Raw genomic sequence first — 19,778 nt, forward strand, 5'->3', positions numbered from 1 at the left:
TTACAATCACTGGCAACCGCCCATAAATGTATGTATGTAAATTGAGACCTCAAGTCTATTTGTTACTCAAAGTGGATTATTTTTTTCCTTTTGAATGGAATGAAGGGGGCCTTGGCCTTTCTCTTTAGTCTGAAACTAAGGTGAAGACAAATGGGTTGTTCCATCGACCTAGGCAAGGAGATCTAGATTTGCTCCAACTAAGAGCTTTGTACTACAGAAGCAACACAATTCTTATCAAAAAACAAAGATAATGCAGTTTGCTTTAAAATTGACGGGAAGCTTCTTCCAAGTTATAAGTCAAAGTCAAGAGTAGTTTTGAGAAGGATATGGAAATTTAAGAAAGTCTAGTCTTCTGTGATCTGATTTTTATTTACAGTAACTTTAATTATTTATATATATTAAAGTTGAATAAGTTGAACAAAGAAATATGAAAAAAAAACTTGCTTTATTTTAAAATATAAAACTTCTGTATCTGAACGCTTTACAGACCTTGTTTATCATTACCTTATTTCTGTTCTATCTGATCAAACTATTGATTATGATGTTGTCATCCAAGATGAAACATTTACTTTCAGAGAAATGTCACACCAGCTCAGGTCTATGGAAAATCATTTGCTTATATACATGCAGTCAATCTCAAATCAAGTCACCTAGGAGCAGCACTTGGTATCTGGTCTTGTCTGGCTTAAAGTGGTTCTTTAGATTATCTGATTCTCTGTCTACCTCAAACATAAACAATAAAAAGAGTATTTTTGTTGAGATGAGTTTTGGAACTCACATGTTAAAGGACTTATAAATTACTTAATTGCTCAGAAGTCCAAATGATTGCTAAATTAAACATGCATAGTTTTAAAAATGTGAATACCTGCTAGTATAGTGTGGGAAGCAGGAAAGAGAAATTACTGTTTTATATATACTGACATTTTTCTTATAGGAAAAAAAAACAGAAAAAGACCAAATTTAAGAAATGTACAGATTATATCTGAGCTTCTTTTCAACAGATAATTACATTCTTATTGTTCCTTTTCCCTTTGTAGGTATTTTCCAACGCTTTTTGCCTCTTTATTTAATCAATTAATTAATTTTTTTCTTCTTCTTTCAGCAAAAATCCATATAACCTTTTGCCACTTTTTCAAAAAAAAGTTTGTATTATTTGTTCTCTGAACAAACAGATCAGTTTTCCATTTTTGCAGATTTTAACATTTTCATAATTCATTCCTGCACTATGGGAATTTCATTATTTTTCCATTGTTGTACATAAAATAATCTTAGTGCAGATACGATATACGGTATTAATTTACCACAAATCTTTTCATATTCATTATCCATAAGTCTCAGTAAGAAGAATTCTAGTTTTAGAGCAATTTTAATCCTTAAAATCCTTTGTATCATTATGTGAATTTATACCCAGAATTTCTTAGCTTTTTCACAATTCCATCATGCATGATACAGTATCACCCTCATGCTTTTCATGTTTCCAACATTGGTTTGAAATACGTTTTATACGTTTTTGATAATTTTCTTGGTATCATTTACCAATGATACATTATTTTATAGAAATTTTCTCTTAAATTTTCTCTTAAATTATGACACAGTTTAAATTTAATAGCCATTACCTACATTCTGCCTCAAGTATGCATTTCTATCTTATTTCCAAATTTAGCAGCCGTTTTTGTCATGCTATCTTTAAAACCTGTTCTTTTTTTTTTTCAAAATTTACGAAAGTTTATACATTTTGCTATTACCTAATTATCATTGGTACATAATTCCAATTCCATTTTATATTTTTCAATTCTAATTGTTTTTTTATTCATATTGAACCTTTCCTTAAACTACATATGAAAACCACTTACAATTATATGCTTCTGCAGTCAATTGTTTTCTTGACTTCATTTTAATTTCTCATTAAACCCATGTCATTCTAAACCTCAAGTTATTCTATCATTCTATTATTTCGCAAACAGAACCCATTGCTTCATCCAAATCAAACAACAGGCTTGAAAAGGGCAATTTAAGATTAGGCTGTCCTAACCTTTCTCATACTTTTGCTAATGTTTTAGTTTTCTCTTTATTTCTTCAAATGGGAGAGAGAGAGCTCTCACAAACAGGACAAATAATGGACAATGGAGAATTGATTAAACCTTATGAAGTATAAAAAGGAACAAGACAAGATTTCCCACTTTTACACTGTTGTTCATTTTGACTTTGGAAGTTCTTACTAGAAATGTAAGATGAGATAAAAAATTTATTGGGTAAAAGTGAAAAAAGAGATCATAACTTTAGAGCATTTGTAGAGGGTTTGGTTTTAGTAGTTGAAAATCCCTTGGAGGGAATAGATTTATTAATGGAAAAAGTGAAAGAATTTGTTAGCTAGAATTAGCCAGATTTAAAATTAAGAAAGAGAAATTATCCTCATCTACCATAGTTGTAATAAAATTAACAACTTCGAAGAGGTCACCACTTGCATTTCAAAGGTTATATTGAAATGAAACTGTAGTAAAAATGCACCTGCCTGCTGAGCATGTGCTCTTGAGACAGGCTGTTCCTCATCTCGTTCGCTTAATTTCTCACTCCTGGGGACTCAATAAACTATTCACTTTATTAATAACTTAATACCGGCTCATTCACCCAGACTATTAAACTGTGCTGAAACTCAGTGTAGTACAGGTAGTCCTAGATTCAAAACAGTTCATTTAGCGAACGTTTGAAGTTACAACAGCACTGAAAAAAGTGACTTACGACCATTTTTCGCACTTAAGACTGTTGCAGCATCCCCATGGTCACATGATCAGAATTCAGACCCTCGTCAACTGACTCATACTTATGACGGTTGCAATGGTTATGTAATCTTCTGACAAGGAAAGTCAGTGGGGCAACCAGATTCACTTCACAACCATATTACTAACGTAACAACTGCAGTGATTCACTAAACAACTATGGCAAAAAAAGGTTGCAAAATGGGGCAAAATTCATTTAACAAATGTCTCATTTAGCAACATACAATTTGGTCTCAATTGTGAACTACCTGTATGTCAGACCTGCCCCAGTCGGCCCCCTCAGGAAAGCAAAACCCTTGAATCCATTGAGTTGAATGAAAATAACTTTTACTGAGAGAAATTGGATGAAGTCAGGCGGAATCTGAAGTTCCCATGCAAAGCACAAAGTACCGTATTTTTCAGAATATAAGACGCACCTTTTTCCCCCCAAAAGAGGTGAAAATTTGGGTGCATCTTGTACACCAAATGTAGCTCGGCCCACCCGCTGGGCCCCACGCTTTTGGAGCTTTTGGAGGCTGCAAACGCAGCCTCTCAAACAGAGCCTCTCAAGCAGAATTTTTTTTTCTTATTTTCCTCTATAAAGTGCGTCTTATACTCTGGAGCATCTTATACTCCGAAAAATATGGTAATTCTCTCGGTTTCCCAATCCCAGCCCCTCTGACCTTATGAAAAGCAGCTGGGAACGAGTCCGTCCAGTCTCTGAAGATGGTTCCCTTCCCTAATTCCTGAGCAGAAGCAGAAAAAACCCAAACATTCCATCTCCATCCACCTCCCCCTTCAGTACAATGGCAGGATGCTTTTTCGAATTCCCTAATTTTTGACTACATTGTACCAAAAGAGTAAGAATATAACTTCCAGGTATTTCCTTTTAATTGTCCCTGTTCATTCTGTTCCTAGAAGCTAAGATTATCTATGTACTTAAACACCTGATGCAGTAGTAGACATTGTAATGGCAGAATTATATTTTCCTTGTACAAGTATTAATAAATTGTAAATGCTTCAGAGGAACCATAGTTTAAGGAAGAGATCAATTGATAGGTTTGTGTGTTCCAGTTCTTATATTAAAATGTTATATCTACATTCATTTTCAATACTTCATTGATTTTGAGAAAATATATAATTAAAGTCTTCATGCACTCAATTACAAAGTCTTCAACTCAAGTGGGGCATATATTTTAGCTGTTGTACTGAATCTGTGCCTAGGACAAGTAAGAGCCATGGAATCAATTTTTATAAATTCATAAATTGCCAGACAATTTTCTAGCAACACTTAAAGGCAATAGGATGAAATCTTTCATGCTTATAAAATGTTACAAATTCCTGCTGTCTCGGCACAGTGAGGTTAACTGTGGACTATTGATTTCTAATGTAAAGTATCCAACAGCGCAATATCTGTTCAGGTTTTTTTGTTCCAATGCTATCGTTTTTCATAGCTTTGTTGCCTCTCTATAGCAGTTCTCTCCAACCTGGTCACTTCCAGAAGGTTGAGAAATCATTCTCCATAATTCCCAAACAGTACTGTGTTAAGCATAGTTTTTCCAGCTTTTCCAATTGATTTTAAGAATTCTTGTCCCAATATGTTTGGAGCGCACCAGATTGGGAAAGTTTTAAATAAACTGTATATGACGATAACATCAGCATAGCCTCTGGATGGTGTTGATGACCTATAACCTTGATGGCGAACCTATGGCATGCATGCCACAGGTGGCACGCCGAACCATGTCGCCTGGCACGCCAGCTCAGCTGCGGCTGATTTTCGGGACTTCTGGGCCACCAGAAGCTGGCTGTTTCCTGCCTCCGGAGGCCCTGGGGGTGGGGTGGGGAAGGCCCGTTTTTCTTTCTCACCTGGCTCCAGATCCTCTCTATGCATCTGGGGAGGGCGAAAACAGCTTCCCCACCCCCTTGGAGGCCCTCCGGAGGCCCGAAACGGCCCATTTCCCAACTTCCAGTTGGACAGGAAGTGACTTTTTTGCTGTACCCAGCCTAGGAGTCTCTGGAGGCTGGGGGCAGCAAAAAAGTAACTTCCTGTCCAACTGGAAGTTGGGAAATGGGCCGTTTTGGGTTTCCGGAGGGCCTCCGACGGGGTGGGAAAGGCTGTTTTCACCCTCCCCAGATGCATAGAGAGGATCTGGAGCCAGGTGAGAAAGCATAACGGGCCATCGCGTGCCAGGAATGGGGGGCAGAGGGGGATCATGCGCACATGCGTGGGACGGGGCATATAGAATTATGGGTGTGGGCATGCATGCGTGCAAACCTCCCCCGCCCCCCGCTTCCTCGCACGCGATGGCAAAAAGGTTAGCCATCACTGACCTATAATGTTGGCTTATTACCTAGGGTTGAAATCCAAAATATCTTATGGGTCAAAGTCCACCTCCCCCTTTTGCTTGTAATATTCCTCAAGCCTTTCTTTTCTGTTCTGCAGCTTAAATCAAGCTATCTTGGAACTGTATTTTGGACTGATGTTCTATGAAAACTTTAAAAAGTTTGAGAGTTTGTGTGAAGAGTGAAATTTTCCTTTGTGGAACTCATTCAGAGAGCTGAGGAAAGGCTGAACATCTGCTTTAAATTGTACTTGTGTAATTCCGAGGCAGCATAGGTGAGTTTTGATCTTAACACATCTGGAGGTGACCAGGTTGGGATACGAGCATGCAGTATACTAGTTTTTGATATGAATCCTGGAATGTTAATTTCAGGAGGCTCTAGAATTTTTATGGAATATTCCCATAATGCCACCCTGGGAAATTCAAGCAGTGCTTCCTTATTTTTGTGCACAACAATAAATGTATTACCATGGTCGGTGGCTATGTATGAATATTTTGACCCCCCCAAAAATCCGTCTTTTTAAAAAGTATATTGCATTAACAGACAAGGCAATGCGAATCCTGTGCTGATCTTCATGGGAATATTTGGTTCTTTTTCTATATAACTTTTACTAAGAAAAAATCTAAACAAGAAAATAAAAACATAAATACATAGTAAGGAAGAAGAAAGAAAATGAAAGAAATCAAAGAAAAAGCAAAAAAAGTGCAAGAAAAGAAAAAAGTTGAAGAAAAATAGAAAAGAAGATATAAAGGAAGTGGTTTCAAGTACAAATATATTTTCACCTCTTTCTAAAAGTTACATATCACTTTTCTTTCTATAATCTATCCTGTTCATCAAAACCCTAAAACACAAATTCATCATCAGTAACACAGTCGTATCTCAGATTCTGACTTATTTTGCCCCATACAGTAAACGTTTGGGGAATAGTTGGTTCCAAATAGGGCTTGTGATTCCCATTCAGGGCTCATCTTGGCATGTTTCTTGGCCGCGTCGCTGTTTCTTTTTGACTCATGCAAGAACAGTGGACAGCTAGGAAACGCAAATCCTTGGAGAGGGAAAGCATCCGTGGGAGAAACTGCCTCCCATTCATATTCTTTTTCGAGCATAAACGAGAGTCTGTCAGGATTTTTGGCAGAGAACTTGCGCAGTAGAAGAATGATGGAGGTAAGGGTGAAAGCTGGTGATAACTGTTCTTCTAGAAATCTTGCTAGATTGGATTTTCCATTGTAAAAAGATGTAGGGTTGATACAGGTAGTCCTTACTTACAACAGTTTGTTTAGTGACCAAAGTTACAATAGCTCTGAAAAAAGTGACTTAAGACCATCTTTCACAGTTACGACTTTTCTCCAACACCCCCATGATCATGTGATCAAAATTCAGATGCTTGGCAACTGGCTCATATTTATGACCATTGCTGTGTCCCAAGATCATGTGATCGCCTTTTGCGATCTTCTGAAAAACAAAGTCAATGGGGAAGCCAGGTTCACTTAACAACTGGGTTACAAACCAGGGGTGAAATCTATTTACCTTCCTTACTGGTTCGGAAGCGCATGCGCATGTCACGGGCGCGCGCACACCTTCTGCGCATGTAAAAAAAATTACTTCCTGGTTATAACCAGGAAGTAATGACACCCAGGCGGCGATCGCTACCGGATCACCGAACGACAGGGGAAAATCGCTACCGGATCAAGTGATCCGATCCAATCCGGGAGCATTTCACTCGTTATCAACTTTATCAACTGCAGCGATTCACTTAACAACTGAGGCAAGAGAGGTTGTAAAATGGGGCAAAATTCACTGAACAAACGTCTCCCTTAACAAAATAAAGTTTGGGCTCAATTGTGGTCATACATTGAGGACTTGGTCAAATTTCAAGCATTACCTTTTGAGAACAGTGCAGATGCTTTGGTATCCAGATGCTTTCTGATGTGCCATGCCAGATCAGCACTCAAAGAACTCCATTTCTTTCTGTTCCTCCACAGCAAAGGTGAAGCATTTGTGACATCTTCAGAATTTAGCATGTGATGCTCTGTAGTTAGCTTGCCTAGAGACCCATGATGTTGCAACATGTTCCAGGCAAGCGAGACTAAAAGCAGAGGCTTAATCTGGAAGAGGATATAGAAAGCAGGAGGTGCCTTGTTTAGAACAAGGTGTGTTCCTGTAACTTTGTCCCCTGCTAAGCTTTTATGACTGTGGTGGCCTCATTCCTGACTTAGCTACTGCCTGATAACATAGCTGATACCATTTCCAGTTCTGTAAGATAAACATGTCACCTGTCTCTTCCCAGTTTTGGGTGCAACCTTTCCCAGCCAAGTGCTGCCGAAATAAATTGGACTATAACTCCAGCAATCCCCAATTTTATTTTCCTATCTCCCTTCAAAGATTGATGGTAGCTTTGGGATATTTCTGGAATGTTTTTCTAATTTAGCACTTAAACATTTCCACCAGGGTTAGCAGGCAACATGAATCTAGAGCAGGGGTGAAATCCAGTAGGTTCTAACAGGTTCTGGAGAACCGGTAGCGGAAATTTTGAATAGTTCGGAGAACCGGCAAATACCATCTCTGGCTGGCCCCAGAGTGGGAATGGAGATTTTACAATATTCTTCCCCCAGGAGGGGAGAGAATGGAGATTTTGCAGTATCCTTCCCCTGGAGTGGGGTGGGAATGGAGATTTTGCAATATCCTTCCCTTGCCCACCAAGCCACTCCCACAGAACTGGTAGGAAAAATTTTTGGATTTCACCCCTGATCTAGAGCCCTATATACTTCAGGTGTAGTTCCCAGAAGAGAGTATGACTCTGTCCTAACCAAATTGTGTCATAATTGCCTCGTATCATCATGGGTTCTCTTGACTCTTGTTTGTTTATGTTTGCTAACATCTGATTGCAGGATTTCATAATTACCTGAACTGCTCTGCAGAAAATTTATTAGAGTGGATTGCGAGATTTTGTAATCTCTTTCCATTTTTACATCACTTACTACATGCAAGGCACCAACAAATAGTGACACATGAAACCATAAATCAAAACTTGACAAAAGAAGTATTTGGCATTACAGTCGGGGGTGGGGGGGAATCTGCTCTGATAAAATCATATTTGCAGCCAATATCATGTGACTTCTTTTTCAAGCATGTTTAACTCTTTCCCTTGGGCTCCAGTCCTGATTCTGGAACCCATGTTTAGACTTCATGTTTTACTTTTACTCAGTGCATTCAAAACAATTCTGTGCTTTGTCCTTCAGAAACATTTTAGAGTGAGAAAAAAATATTCGGACATCTTACTTGTCTGATATAATTCTGCAAGGAAATTATTTTGTATAGATTTGTATTTGTGCATCCCCTTGTTTTGATGGGGATCAGAGGACCTGCAAAAGTTTGGTTCACAAGTTCTGCTTTAGATGCAGTGGCCCCCTTAAATGGGAGGGGGGACTTTATAAGAAAACAGTCCAATTTGTGTTATTCATTTCTGCAGATAGCTAAAGTAAATGCTGCACATAGCTATAAGTAACCTCTTGTCTCCTTGCCTCTTTCCCTGACCTGAAGTTTTGCTAATAATCATCTTTCTTATGTCCCAGTTAAGTAGCCTAAATGGAAGAGAATTTTTTGTTCAAAAGCTATGTTTGGATTTTTTCATATCTGAACATGAAAAAAAAAAAAAAACTAGAGCCTTCGTAACTGCTGTATTAGGACCAAACTAAATGGACGTTTAATTATGCGAAAGCAGGAAATTATATTTTCTCCGAGTAGCAAAATTTGAAAATCCACCCATTGTTATGGATCTGTTAGCCTACAAGGAACTTTCCAGTAACACCAGCTTCCTTCTTGGAATGAGTTGTGCTGTTAGGAAGAGTAAGTTTCATAATGACTAGAAGTCAAGTGGTGTCCAACCATGGCAACTTTATGACTTGTGGATTTCAACTCCCAGAATTCCCAGCCAGCATGGGCAGTTTAAGTCTACATGTCTTAAAAGTTGCCAAAGTTGGACACCCCTGGACTAGAGCACTTTATTTTATTTTAAAAGTAACGTGTTTGCTGACCAATCTCTGGTCCTATTTAGTTTTCAGATTTTTAATAACAAAATAATTCTACAATATGAAGATGGCTGATGGCTATTTATGGCTTTTGAAGCAAGCTTGTTATGGCTGCGTAATGATCACCTGTAATTTGGACTTCCAGACATTCACACACACCAACAGACATACACACACACACACACAGAAATGATAAAGGGCAGCCCAGTATCTTACAGAAGCTGAAACAATTCCTTTCCACATTGCTTTATTTTATTTTTTTCTGCTAGGGCTGTTTAATAAATCCTATTTTGAGTCAAGCGATCTGTATAAACCTTAAGACTATTCTGGTTGCTATTCTCTGATCAAAATCTGACTAATTGTCCTTATAAGCGAAGAGTTACATTACTATTATAGAGTACTTAGGCTAGATCACAGAGTGAATCAGCTGCTTGGGGAAATCACATGAGCTCCAGCCCTCTGGTCATAGGGACTGCTCTAGTCGCTGGGGAATTCTGGAAATTAAAGTCCACTCATCTTCAGGTTGCCAAGATGGTGAAACACTGCTGCACAGTTCAAAATGAACACAGTGCTGCTTTGTTCTTGAAGATGTTTGCAAGCTTTCATTGGGAAGAGGTTCTGTATAATGTATATATACATTATACTAAGGGCAGGACAAGTGCTTTTAAAAGTTTTTAAGATAAACCTTGAGAGAAACCTAGCAATTGTTAATCCTCTTGTTTGATAATGGGTAGCCAGATTCAATTAAAATCACATTTAGATAGAAGATAGACAGAATTCTTTATTGGCCAAGTGTGACTGGACACACAAGGAATTTGTCTTTGATGCATAAGCTCTCAGTACCTCCCAATAGCTCAGTGATTTATTTTCTGCACAGTAAACTTTCTCAACAAACCATGTGTTTTAGTCATACCTAAATTATTTAGTCATTGATTTAATGAATTTTTTTTTATTGTTGCATTGTTCGCCAAAAGTCTGTCACTCCTAGCAAGATCAAACCAGTTATTTATCATTGCCTGTGAAGGAAGTATGAACCAATTCAAAATACATCCTAGAACAGGGATGGCTAACCTTTTTGCCGTCGTGTGCCAAAAGCGGGGGGAGCGCAGAGGGGTCATGCACGTGTGTGCCCACACCCATAGTTCAATGCCCCCTGTGCCCCAATCCCCCGCGCATGCACACACAAACCCCCCCCCGCACCGCGTTTTGAGCCTAGCAGACCTCCCTGAAGCCTCCAGAGGCTGGAAACGGCCCATTTCCAGACTTCTGGTAGGCCCATTTTTCACCCTCCCCAGGCTCCAGAAGCTTTCTTGGAGCCTGGGGAGGACGAAAACCACCTCGCCCGCCCCCCCGGAGGCCCTCCAGAGGCTAAAAATGCCCTCCCAGAGCCTTTGCGCAAGCCCTGTACTTATCTGGCATCCAAAACAGGCTGCCTGGAGACCCTGAGAGGGGAGGGATGGTGTGGGCCAGGCCAGCTGGGGAGCTGAGGTAGGGCAACGGCTCGCGTGCCTGCAGGTATGGTTCTGTGTGCCACCTATGGCACGTGTACCATAGGTTCGCCATCATGGTCCTAGAACCTGAATAGGTAGAAGTAAGAAAAATATCCCAGAAAAAAACAATGGGAGATTGCTTCAATGTTGTTGCCACAAAAATGACAAGGTGTCTATGAAGTCACCAAGATCCCAGCTCAGAAGAGACTTTAATATATAGTGTACTGTAAGGACTATGAAAAATAAGCACGTAAGTGTGTTGCATTTTGGAAATGCTTATTTATACTTAGGAGTGGCTATGAAGTTGGGAAATAACATCTTCCAAAAGCTTAGTTGTGCATTTACAAAATAGGCTGCAGTATTTTAATCGACTACCTTTGGACTTTGAAAAGGCACATGGTTTGTAGTGATCAAAATTAAGTTGTTCTTTGATTCTAGTTTGATTGTTGGGGACCTTATAGACATGTGGTTTTTCTTGACAATATAGAAGGGCCTTGGCATTGTCATCTTCTAGGACAGGGGTGTCAAACTCACATCGTCGTCATGTGACTTATCGTGACTTTCCCCCCCCTTTGCTAAACCTGGCACGGGCATGGCCAGCGTGTGACGCATCTGGCCCGCGGGCTGCAAGTTTGACACCCGTGGTCTAGGATATTGTTCCAGCTTTTCAGTCTAGTCCGTTATCCTGGTAATCCTTGGTGATATCCCCTACAACTACTGATTAGACCCACCCTTGCTACGCTTCTAAGCCTATGCGGTACGGTTGTCCAGGTGCTGCTAGCTGTTTGAATGGCTTATTGTGAAGCTATTTTGGAAAAGCATCACCACTACTGACTGTTACACATCTGTCAAAACAGTACCTGTCTTCTATTGATAATCTTTCAAAATCACCATCTTTGTAGTGTTCCAAATGTCTAATAATTCACCTTTCTTTCTCTCTATGCCTCCCTCCCTTTGTCTCTTAAAGTTGCAGGAGTCATTACTGCTGACTTCGTATCCGGTTTAGTGCACTGGGGAGCAGATACTTGGGGATCGGTAGATCTGCCAATAGTTGGAAAGGTCTGACTTTTTTTTTCTTGTGTGTGTGTGTGTGTGTGTGTGTGTGTGTGTGTGTGGTATGTGTGTTGAACTTACTAGTTGAGCTTATTAGTTCAATATACTCAATATAAATAATAGTTGATGAAAATTCTCTACTGGAGTTCACATACTGTGCTAAATCATAATGTGCCTTAGACTAGATAAATCGTGCTAAACTATAATTGACATAAACTGCAGCTTGTGACATAGCATGTTGTAGGGAAACTAGATAATTGCATCTTATTGAGTTAACCCAGTGGTGAAATCCAAATTTTTTTACTACCAGTTATGTGGGCATGGCTTGGTGGGCATGGTGTGGCTTGGTGGGCGTGGCAGGGGAAGGATATTGCAAAATCCCCATTCCCTCTCCACTCCTGGGGGAAGGATATTGCAAAATCTCCTTTCCCACCCCACTCTGGGGCCAGCCAGAGGTGGTATTTGCCGGTTCTCCAAACTGCTCAAAAGTTCCGCTACCGGTTCTCCAGAGCCTGTCAGAACCTGCTGGATTTCACCCCTGAGTTAACCAAAGTTAAGCAAACCATGGTCTTGGAGATTACCATATTTTTTGGAGTATAAGACGCATCTACCTTTTTTGGTGAGGAAAAGAAGAAAAAGAAATCTCCCTCTGCCTGTGAGCAATTTTGCCTCGTTACAGCAAATAGCCTGCTTTACTTTAATTTTCATTTTCAGCATAGCTTGATTAGCAGAAGGAAAAAAAAATCTGCTTCAGCAATTTACTACCTCTTTGCAGCAAGCAGCAGAGCCCTGAGTAAACAGCTGAGAGCAAATCAGCTGAGTCGGGAGGCTGATCCAATCAACTTGTGCTAATTAGGCTGTGCTGAAGCTGAAAGGAGCTGTTTTTTCTTGCTGTTTGCTTGCAAGGAGATAACTGCTGCAAGGCAGAGGCCAAAGGGTGGGGGCCAGTGGGTGGGCGGGGCTACATTTGGTGTATAAGAAGTACCTACATTTTCACCCCCTTTTAGGGGGGGAGAAGTGCATCTTATACTCCGAAAAATACGGTAATGATGATTTATAACTAATCTCTTATTCAAATGTCATAGCAAACCTGTAAGTCAAGGATGGAAATGCAAGCACAAAGAGAAAGAAAGCAAGTGTACATTCACTAACACTTCATTAATGTTTCGTTGTGATATGTGAACCAATCCATCATCGATTAAACAGGTTGCTTTTATGATATTTTAAAGCTAAGCCAAACCTAAATTGTCACTTTTTGGCTGTTTCCACATAACATTCAGCCCTGGTTAGCATAGCTAGTTTAGTAAATAAGTAACAGTTGAATCAACATAACAAAACAACATTGCTTGTCTTTGCATAACATAGTCACAAACTAACAAACCATATTTTGCCTCACTGATTTTTGTGAACTTAAACTATGCTAGTTTATATTGAAGCATTTTATTTAAGTGTTGTTTATTTAAGTGTTTAGCTTGTCCACAGTTTATGACTTAAGAATAATAGCAGATTACATTTGGGGTGTATTTCCCAGTCTGCTGACTCGTTTATGATATTGCAGATTTTAATCTTAATTACGGCTAATGCCAGTGCCTTATTTTTCAGATCATTTCCCCCCTCCCCACCTCTTATTCCAATTTTAATAAACTTGGTTTACTATATTAAAGCCCACATACAAACAGTATTGAATTAAACATTCTAGATGGATAAATAAGAAAAACCAAAGAGCTGTCTATAAGATATGCTTTATGGCTAGCTTTTAATATTCCATTTATTTGCTTGCATGGTACTCTCACTGAGGAGGTAAAAAGATTACAGACTTGGGCTAATAATGTAGTACTTGCAATAAAGTGATAGTTAATATAAAATCATTTTACTCACTCCAGTGCTGCTTTTAATTTCCTATGTTGCTTTAGATAACTGTTTAATATATGCTGGCTTGTCTATGGTCAAAATCCTGATAAGGACGGGATAATGGTTCTTCTCTAATCCACAAATCTAGCTGGGGTCAAGTTGGCAGTTCTGATGTCCCATTGGGGTCACATACAAAGAGTGAGGGCTTTAACTGTCCCTCTCATCTTGATTTTTTTGGACATTCCCCTGCAAATACCAACCCAAATTATCTATCTAGGTATGTGCATGAGTAGATCAATAAAATCTCTAGGTGCTAAGACTTAATCTGAGCTAAAAACAAGTTTTATCTTTCTGCTTTTTACTACTTTCAGGCATTTATTAGGCCTTTCAGAGAACATCACATTGATCCAACAGCAATTACCAGGCATGACTTCATAGAAACCAATGGCGATAACTGCATGTTGACAGTAGTTCTGCTGGCAAACATGGCCTACAAATTAACTTCTTTATCACCAGGTAAGTGGGAGCCTGACAGATCCATGAGGAAACTAGACATAGCCTTCTAAAGAATAGTAAACAGGCCTTTGAAGACAATAGAGTTAATTCTATGCACATTTCCGAAAAAAGATATTGTGGCCTGTCAGCGGCCTGTGCAGCTAGTAGCTGATTCCAACAGCGAGGAGGCTGGTGTGCTGTGCCAGCAGCCTGTGCAGCTGGCACTTGAGTTGGACAATGAGGAGGCTGGAGAAGATGTTGTGCCAGAGGCGGGGATTCAGCCAGGGCCTTCAGAAGCTCCCATAAGTGAAGAGGAAGAAGAGGAGGAGCCTCTTCTCGATGCATGGGCGCACAGAGCTGCCAAAAGGCAGGAGTGGCTCCTCAGGAGGAGGTCTCCTCAAGAGTAAGGCTTGGGGCTAATTGGCCACTCCCTTAGCCTATTTAAGGAAGGATGACGACTGAGGCAATTTGCAGGGAACAACTTCGTTCACTCTTCTTCGAGTCTTGATCTTAGATCTCTGCAAATTGCTTCTGGTCTTTCTGCCAACCATAGTAAGATTATGATTATTTATTTTTTGGATTCTCGTAGGCTGTTAAGAAAGTTAATTAACAGCCTTTGTTTGAAAAAGACTGATTTAATTTAGTAAACTAAGAATTGTACAGACTTTGTGTGTGCTGCGTTTTTGCGGTCTGTAGCTGGGGCAGAATAAAAGGTTAATGAAGTTTTTCACCTTGTATATGGAGTAAATAAAAGTGTAAGGGCAAACAACAAATAGAGTAGACAGTTCTGTATGTCTGTCGTGCAAATCGGAGTACAGTGCATGAACTTATTAAGCAGCTGTATTGTAACACACGGTTTAGCTGTTGTTCAGTGAGAGTACAATAAATTCTATATTCTCTTTATTTTTAGAAGTGTTACACCAATCATGTCCTTGGGAGTGCTATGTCTTTGCCCTGTCTGTATTTGCAACCTTGACCAACCAGATTCACAAGTGGTCTCATACCTACTTTGGTCTTCCTCGCTGGGTAATTTTTCTGCAGGACTGGCACATTATCCTGCCACGGAAACACCACCGGATCCACCATGTGTCTCCACATGAGACATATTTCTGTATTACTACAGGTAAAATGAAGTGAAACTCATTATAAAATTTTTGTCTAGCTAAACAGCCTTTTTAAGACACACAGAACTGGTGGATCTGTGTAAGGTTCTGAAAAGAAAAAGAAAAAAAAAACAACGGCTGAGTATTCCTGTTGTTGCTTACTTAGTGTTTTCCTGTTCTGTTTCATGTCCTTCTCTGGATTCTGGCTACACAGAGATGAAAGACAGGAGAAAATAAATAATGGAAAATAAGAATTGACTAAAAAGAAGGCTATACCTATTAAATTGAACTGCAGTTTTCAGATTGGTTCACATTCATTGTAAGTCATGGTTTATTAAATGTGTCAGTCTGGTATGCACAGTCTGCTAAGCTATGAATCATAGCTTATGAATGGTTTTTCACATTTTAACCCAAAACAAAACTTATAGACTGAACTCATTCAGAGTCTGAGTTTAACAGATCTTAGATAAACCAGGGGTTATTTTAATGTGTGAAGTTTATCATTAAAAGGCTGCCATTCTAAATGGCTTTATAGAATGCTCTTGGATGGGTTTCAGTAGTCAGAGGAATAAGTTCAAAACAATTCCACTTAATGTGAATAAAACTGAAAATTGCATCTTTCTTCTGTTAAATTGACATCTTTATTTCTTACATTCATTTTATGCAATAGTATCTTAAAACAATTCAGTTCCCAAAAATTGCTGCTTGCCAATTTACACTCACATATTGCTCTTCTTCTGTAATCTTTCTAGGCTGGCTGAACTACCCACTGGAAAAAATCAGATTTTGGAGATTCCTGGAGAATATCATTGAAGGACTAACAGGAGAAAAACCCAGAGCAGATGACATGAAATGGGCCCAGAAAATAAAATAACCCTTGCCAGGCTTCTGCTGTTGTGAAAACCTGTTGCCAATTTTTTTTAAAAGAAAAAAAAAGCCATCAGCCAAATTAAAAGACTTGCAGAAAGATAATGGACTAAAGCACAAAGCTTTTTTAAAAGTGCTAACAGACTACAGTTAAAAGACTCACTCCTCAAAACAATACTTGAAAATGCAAATGGATTATTCTCGTTTGTTACTGAGCACCTTCTGTTAGCCACATTTGCTGATAATTGAACACTGTCATCCTTGACACTCCAAAGCCATTAGTTGGAGAAGGCAGTGTACCTTCCTAGTAACATTTGTCATTGGCACGGTAATGTGTTGTATCAACATGAATTCCCACTCTGAAAATGATTTAAGGCCATATGGAATGGCAAAGATAGCAAGCCAGCTCCCGGGTTTTTAAAGAACAAATTCAGCATTGCTATATGAGAATTGGAGGGAAAGGTATTGTCATCACCTTAATGCACTTAGTGTTTGGTGCATCCTTCCAGTTGCTTCATCTTGCTATCATATCAAAACATTGTCCATGTGGCGTGCAATAGAAAATTTGGGAGTCTCATCCTAGTTCATTAGGGTTACTTAAAGCTGACTGTCTCCTAAAATAAGTGTTCCATTCCTTGGTATTTGAGCAGGCCATTGCTGTATCAGCCTACAGCTAACTTGGTAGCAGTTTGGGATGGAAGTGAAGGTGGACAGAGTTTGTGTTCTGCACAAATGTCAGACTTAAATTACTTCCATTGGATCATGTAGCGTTCAGTGATTGATTTTATTCAGTATGATTCCTCTTCCAAAATGTTTAAAATAGCTATAGAAAATTGGTCATTGTCAAATTTGAATGTTAGAAGGAATAAGTTAATGGTGTGTGTGATTAAGGTGCTTGCTCATTTCATGTAAATATCATAAAGCCTTAACTACTACTTTGGTGTAACATGGAATAATAATTTTAATGTGGTCTGAATGTATATAATTTATAACAAAGCAGTTCAATTATACTAATTGCATTTGTTAAGTCTTGTGGCCATTTTTGAGGGGAAGGGTAAAATTGCATCTCCAGGGGTTTTTTAAACAGCATATGCAAGCAAAATGAGTGGGTTTTCTGTTTTGTATACAAGAGTGTCCTACAAAAAACACTTTTTATTTTTGCGATAGACTTCTGTGCCTTTCTAGGGAGATTAGATGGCTAATCTGTGTCCGAAATGCAACTTTCTGTATTTTTTTAATTTAAGAAAAAGCTTGCACATTCTCCCCCTTCCTTGTATGTTTGAGATTTTTCTATTTAAGAACAAATTCTTAACTTCATACCATGACTCTGATATGTCTTATCTTCGTAGCATTTTGCCTTTGGCATTCTAAAATCCCAACAGAGAACACTAATGTTAAAAAATGGAAACTAAGAGATATAATTAAAAAATAGCTGAAGGCAAACAAAAGAGTTACATGTACCACTTCTAAAGAACAATCCGTAGAAAAGGCAAGTATCACAGAGAGTATCTCAGCTTTTACTGTGATAGCAGGTTTCTGATTAAGGTTTTAAACCTTGGGCAAGTTTAGTGTGTTTCTTACGTGGGACAGTCCCACGTTTTGTTTTGGGGGATATTTTTTCCTTCTGGTCAGTGTTGATGATTCCTTTTGACTGCCTGGAGTAGTGCTTGCAGTTTTCTTGGGAAGGATTTTGGGAAGTGGTTTTCCCTTGCCTCCTTCTTAGGGTTAAGAGAGAAAGTGATTGGCTTAAGGTCATCCAGCTGGCTTTGTGTTTTAAGGTGAGACTAGAATTCAGTCTCCCAGTTTCTAGCCTGATGCCATAACAACAACCATCATCAATGAAGCATTTGAGTTTCTACTGTTCTGCTGAAACACAGCTTTTAAACTGTGGCTTTGAATTATCTCTCATACTGTGTGTGCCCGTGTGTGCACACGCAAGCTGGCAGGGGAGGAATTGAAGTCCATACATCTTAAAAGTAGGGGGGAAAGTTGTGGTAGGGTGTAATAGAATTTGGAAAACCTGTCCAAATTCCCTTCTGCTGCCCCTTACTACCATCCAAATCACAGCATGGTAATTTTGAGCCTTTTCTTTCTGCTTTCTCCTTTCCCATATCTCAGATGTCATTTTCTGTCTTATTAGCTAACAGCAATTCATGCCTGCAAACTCTGGAACTTTGCCTTTTGCTACTATTTTGTTCCATGGCCCAGAAATTCAGAGCAGTATAAATGAGTGTCTGATTACAGGGAAGAATAAGAAATTGGGTACATAGTAGACATTCTCCCTTAGCTGGAAGGCAAATTCCTGGAAGCCTATCTGGATCAGGCCCAGTGAGATCCCAAGTTTTTCTGCACTGAGCCTTTTTTCCTCCAATGTTAGACGATGACTTCTCCAACCAGTATTTAAAAATATTTCTGGTTGTACTGAAATGTTTTATATTAGCTACCTGACAACTGAAAAAAACCTTAAAACCTTTGCCTCTTCTGTGGCAAAATTTTGCTCCACAACAGCACAAGGAACACCGCTCTGGTGTGAGAAGATCCCCATGACCATCTGCAGCGTCAAGTTTGCTTACGTGGGAAAAGCTTTATTAAGTATCAGATTTTATTTTGGCGCATTACAGTAAGTAATAAAAGTTTTGAACTGAATAGCTGACACAAAAAGTCACATTAGTTATTCTAGCTGATAAGCCACTTGGACCAAAGGCACTGAAGGCAGCCAGTCAACTACATTGCTCTGGAAGTGCTGACTATACAAGGAAAGAAGCACTAAAGCCCAATGCCCTTCTCGTGACTCTTACCATACTGTGATTTATATCAATGCATGCACAAACCATTGACTTTACAGAGGGCTCATTTTGAGTGCAAGATTAAGGAAAAGTCTACAACTGCCCACTCCTTGCTTGGACATACACTCCTCCAACCTGAAGGAAACGCTCATCATTTATTTCCCCCACCTTTTTCCCCCCAAATCTACACTTTCTTACGTTATACTAAGGGAAGCAAATAGTTCCCTTAATTACCAAATAAACTTCATACTAGCCAGGACTCTGAACTGACATATCTCCAGATCTAGTTGAACAAAACCAATAAATCATTCACGCTTTTAATTTGATAACATTTTTTTTAATTTTTCTATTCTGACTCTTTTAATTATGTTCCTAAGTTTTACCTGCCACAATAAATGTATTAAAATGTTTGAAAGGTCTGGTGGATGTTTTATGTTTCATTTGTTTGTTTTAGAAATTATTACTTTGCTTAAATAATTTGTTAAACTAATTCTGCCGAAGATTTATCTACGAAATCGTCCCAAAGGTGCTTTTCAAAAGGCAACTGGACTTTGTTTTTTTCCTTCCTTGAAAACATTTCACTTCTTATCCAAGAAGCTTCCTCAGTTCAGCTTTTAGGATGAGAAGTAAACGTTTTAAGGGGAAAAAAACAAGGAAGTCCAGTTGCCTCTTGAAAAAAGGCACCATGACCTGAATGATTGAGAATCTCCACAGACATTTTTCTACAAAACTTAGATGTTTTCTGTTCATGCTTGGACATCAGCTTCAAGTTTATGGTGGGTTTTTTTTCCCTATGATGCTGCTTATATTCCAAAGATTTGGAATATTTCAAATTCAGAATCACTAGTATACAATTTTGCCAAAATATTGGGGAATGAGAAACCAAGAATTATAAGTCGGACTGTAATGAAATCCCTTTTCTAGCTTGGTAGCCATATTGAGCCAGGAATGAAAAACAGAAATCTTAAGGAATTCCATACTGGTGAATGAACAGACTAATACAGTT

The 19,778-nt window shown here is 38.9% G+C and overlaps 1 protein-coding gene across 1 annotated transcript in view; it reads left to right on the top strand.

Moving 5' to 3' along the window:
• The window catches only part of PEDS1 (plasmanylethanolamine desaturase 1), a 30,898-nt gene extending 11,711 nt beyond the window's left edge, over positions 1-19,187 (top strand). Inside the window, exons 3-6 of the mRNA XM_034413794.3 lie at positions 11,585-11,676; positions 13,893-14,037; positions 14,927-15,139; positions 15,872-19,187. Coding sequence (XP_034269685.2) covers positions 11,585-11,676; positions 13,893-14,037; positions 14,927-15,139; positions 15,872-15,993 — 572 coding nt within the window. The 3' untranslated portion in view covers positions 15,994-19,187. The remainder of the gene's footprint in view (positions 1-11,584; positions 11,677-13,892; positions 14,038-14,926; positions 15,140-15,871) is intronic.
• Positions 19,188-19,778: the final 591 nt, after the last annotated feature.

The sequence above is a fragment of the Pantherophis guttatus genome, chromosome 3 (assembly GCF_059756535.1).
Source record: "Pantherophis guttatus breed Tessera chromosome 3, ASM5975653v1, whole genome shotgun sequence".
NCBI classification, from domain to species: Eukaryota; Metazoa; Chordata; class Lepidosauria; order Squamata; family Colubridae; genus Pantherophis; species Pantherophis guttatus.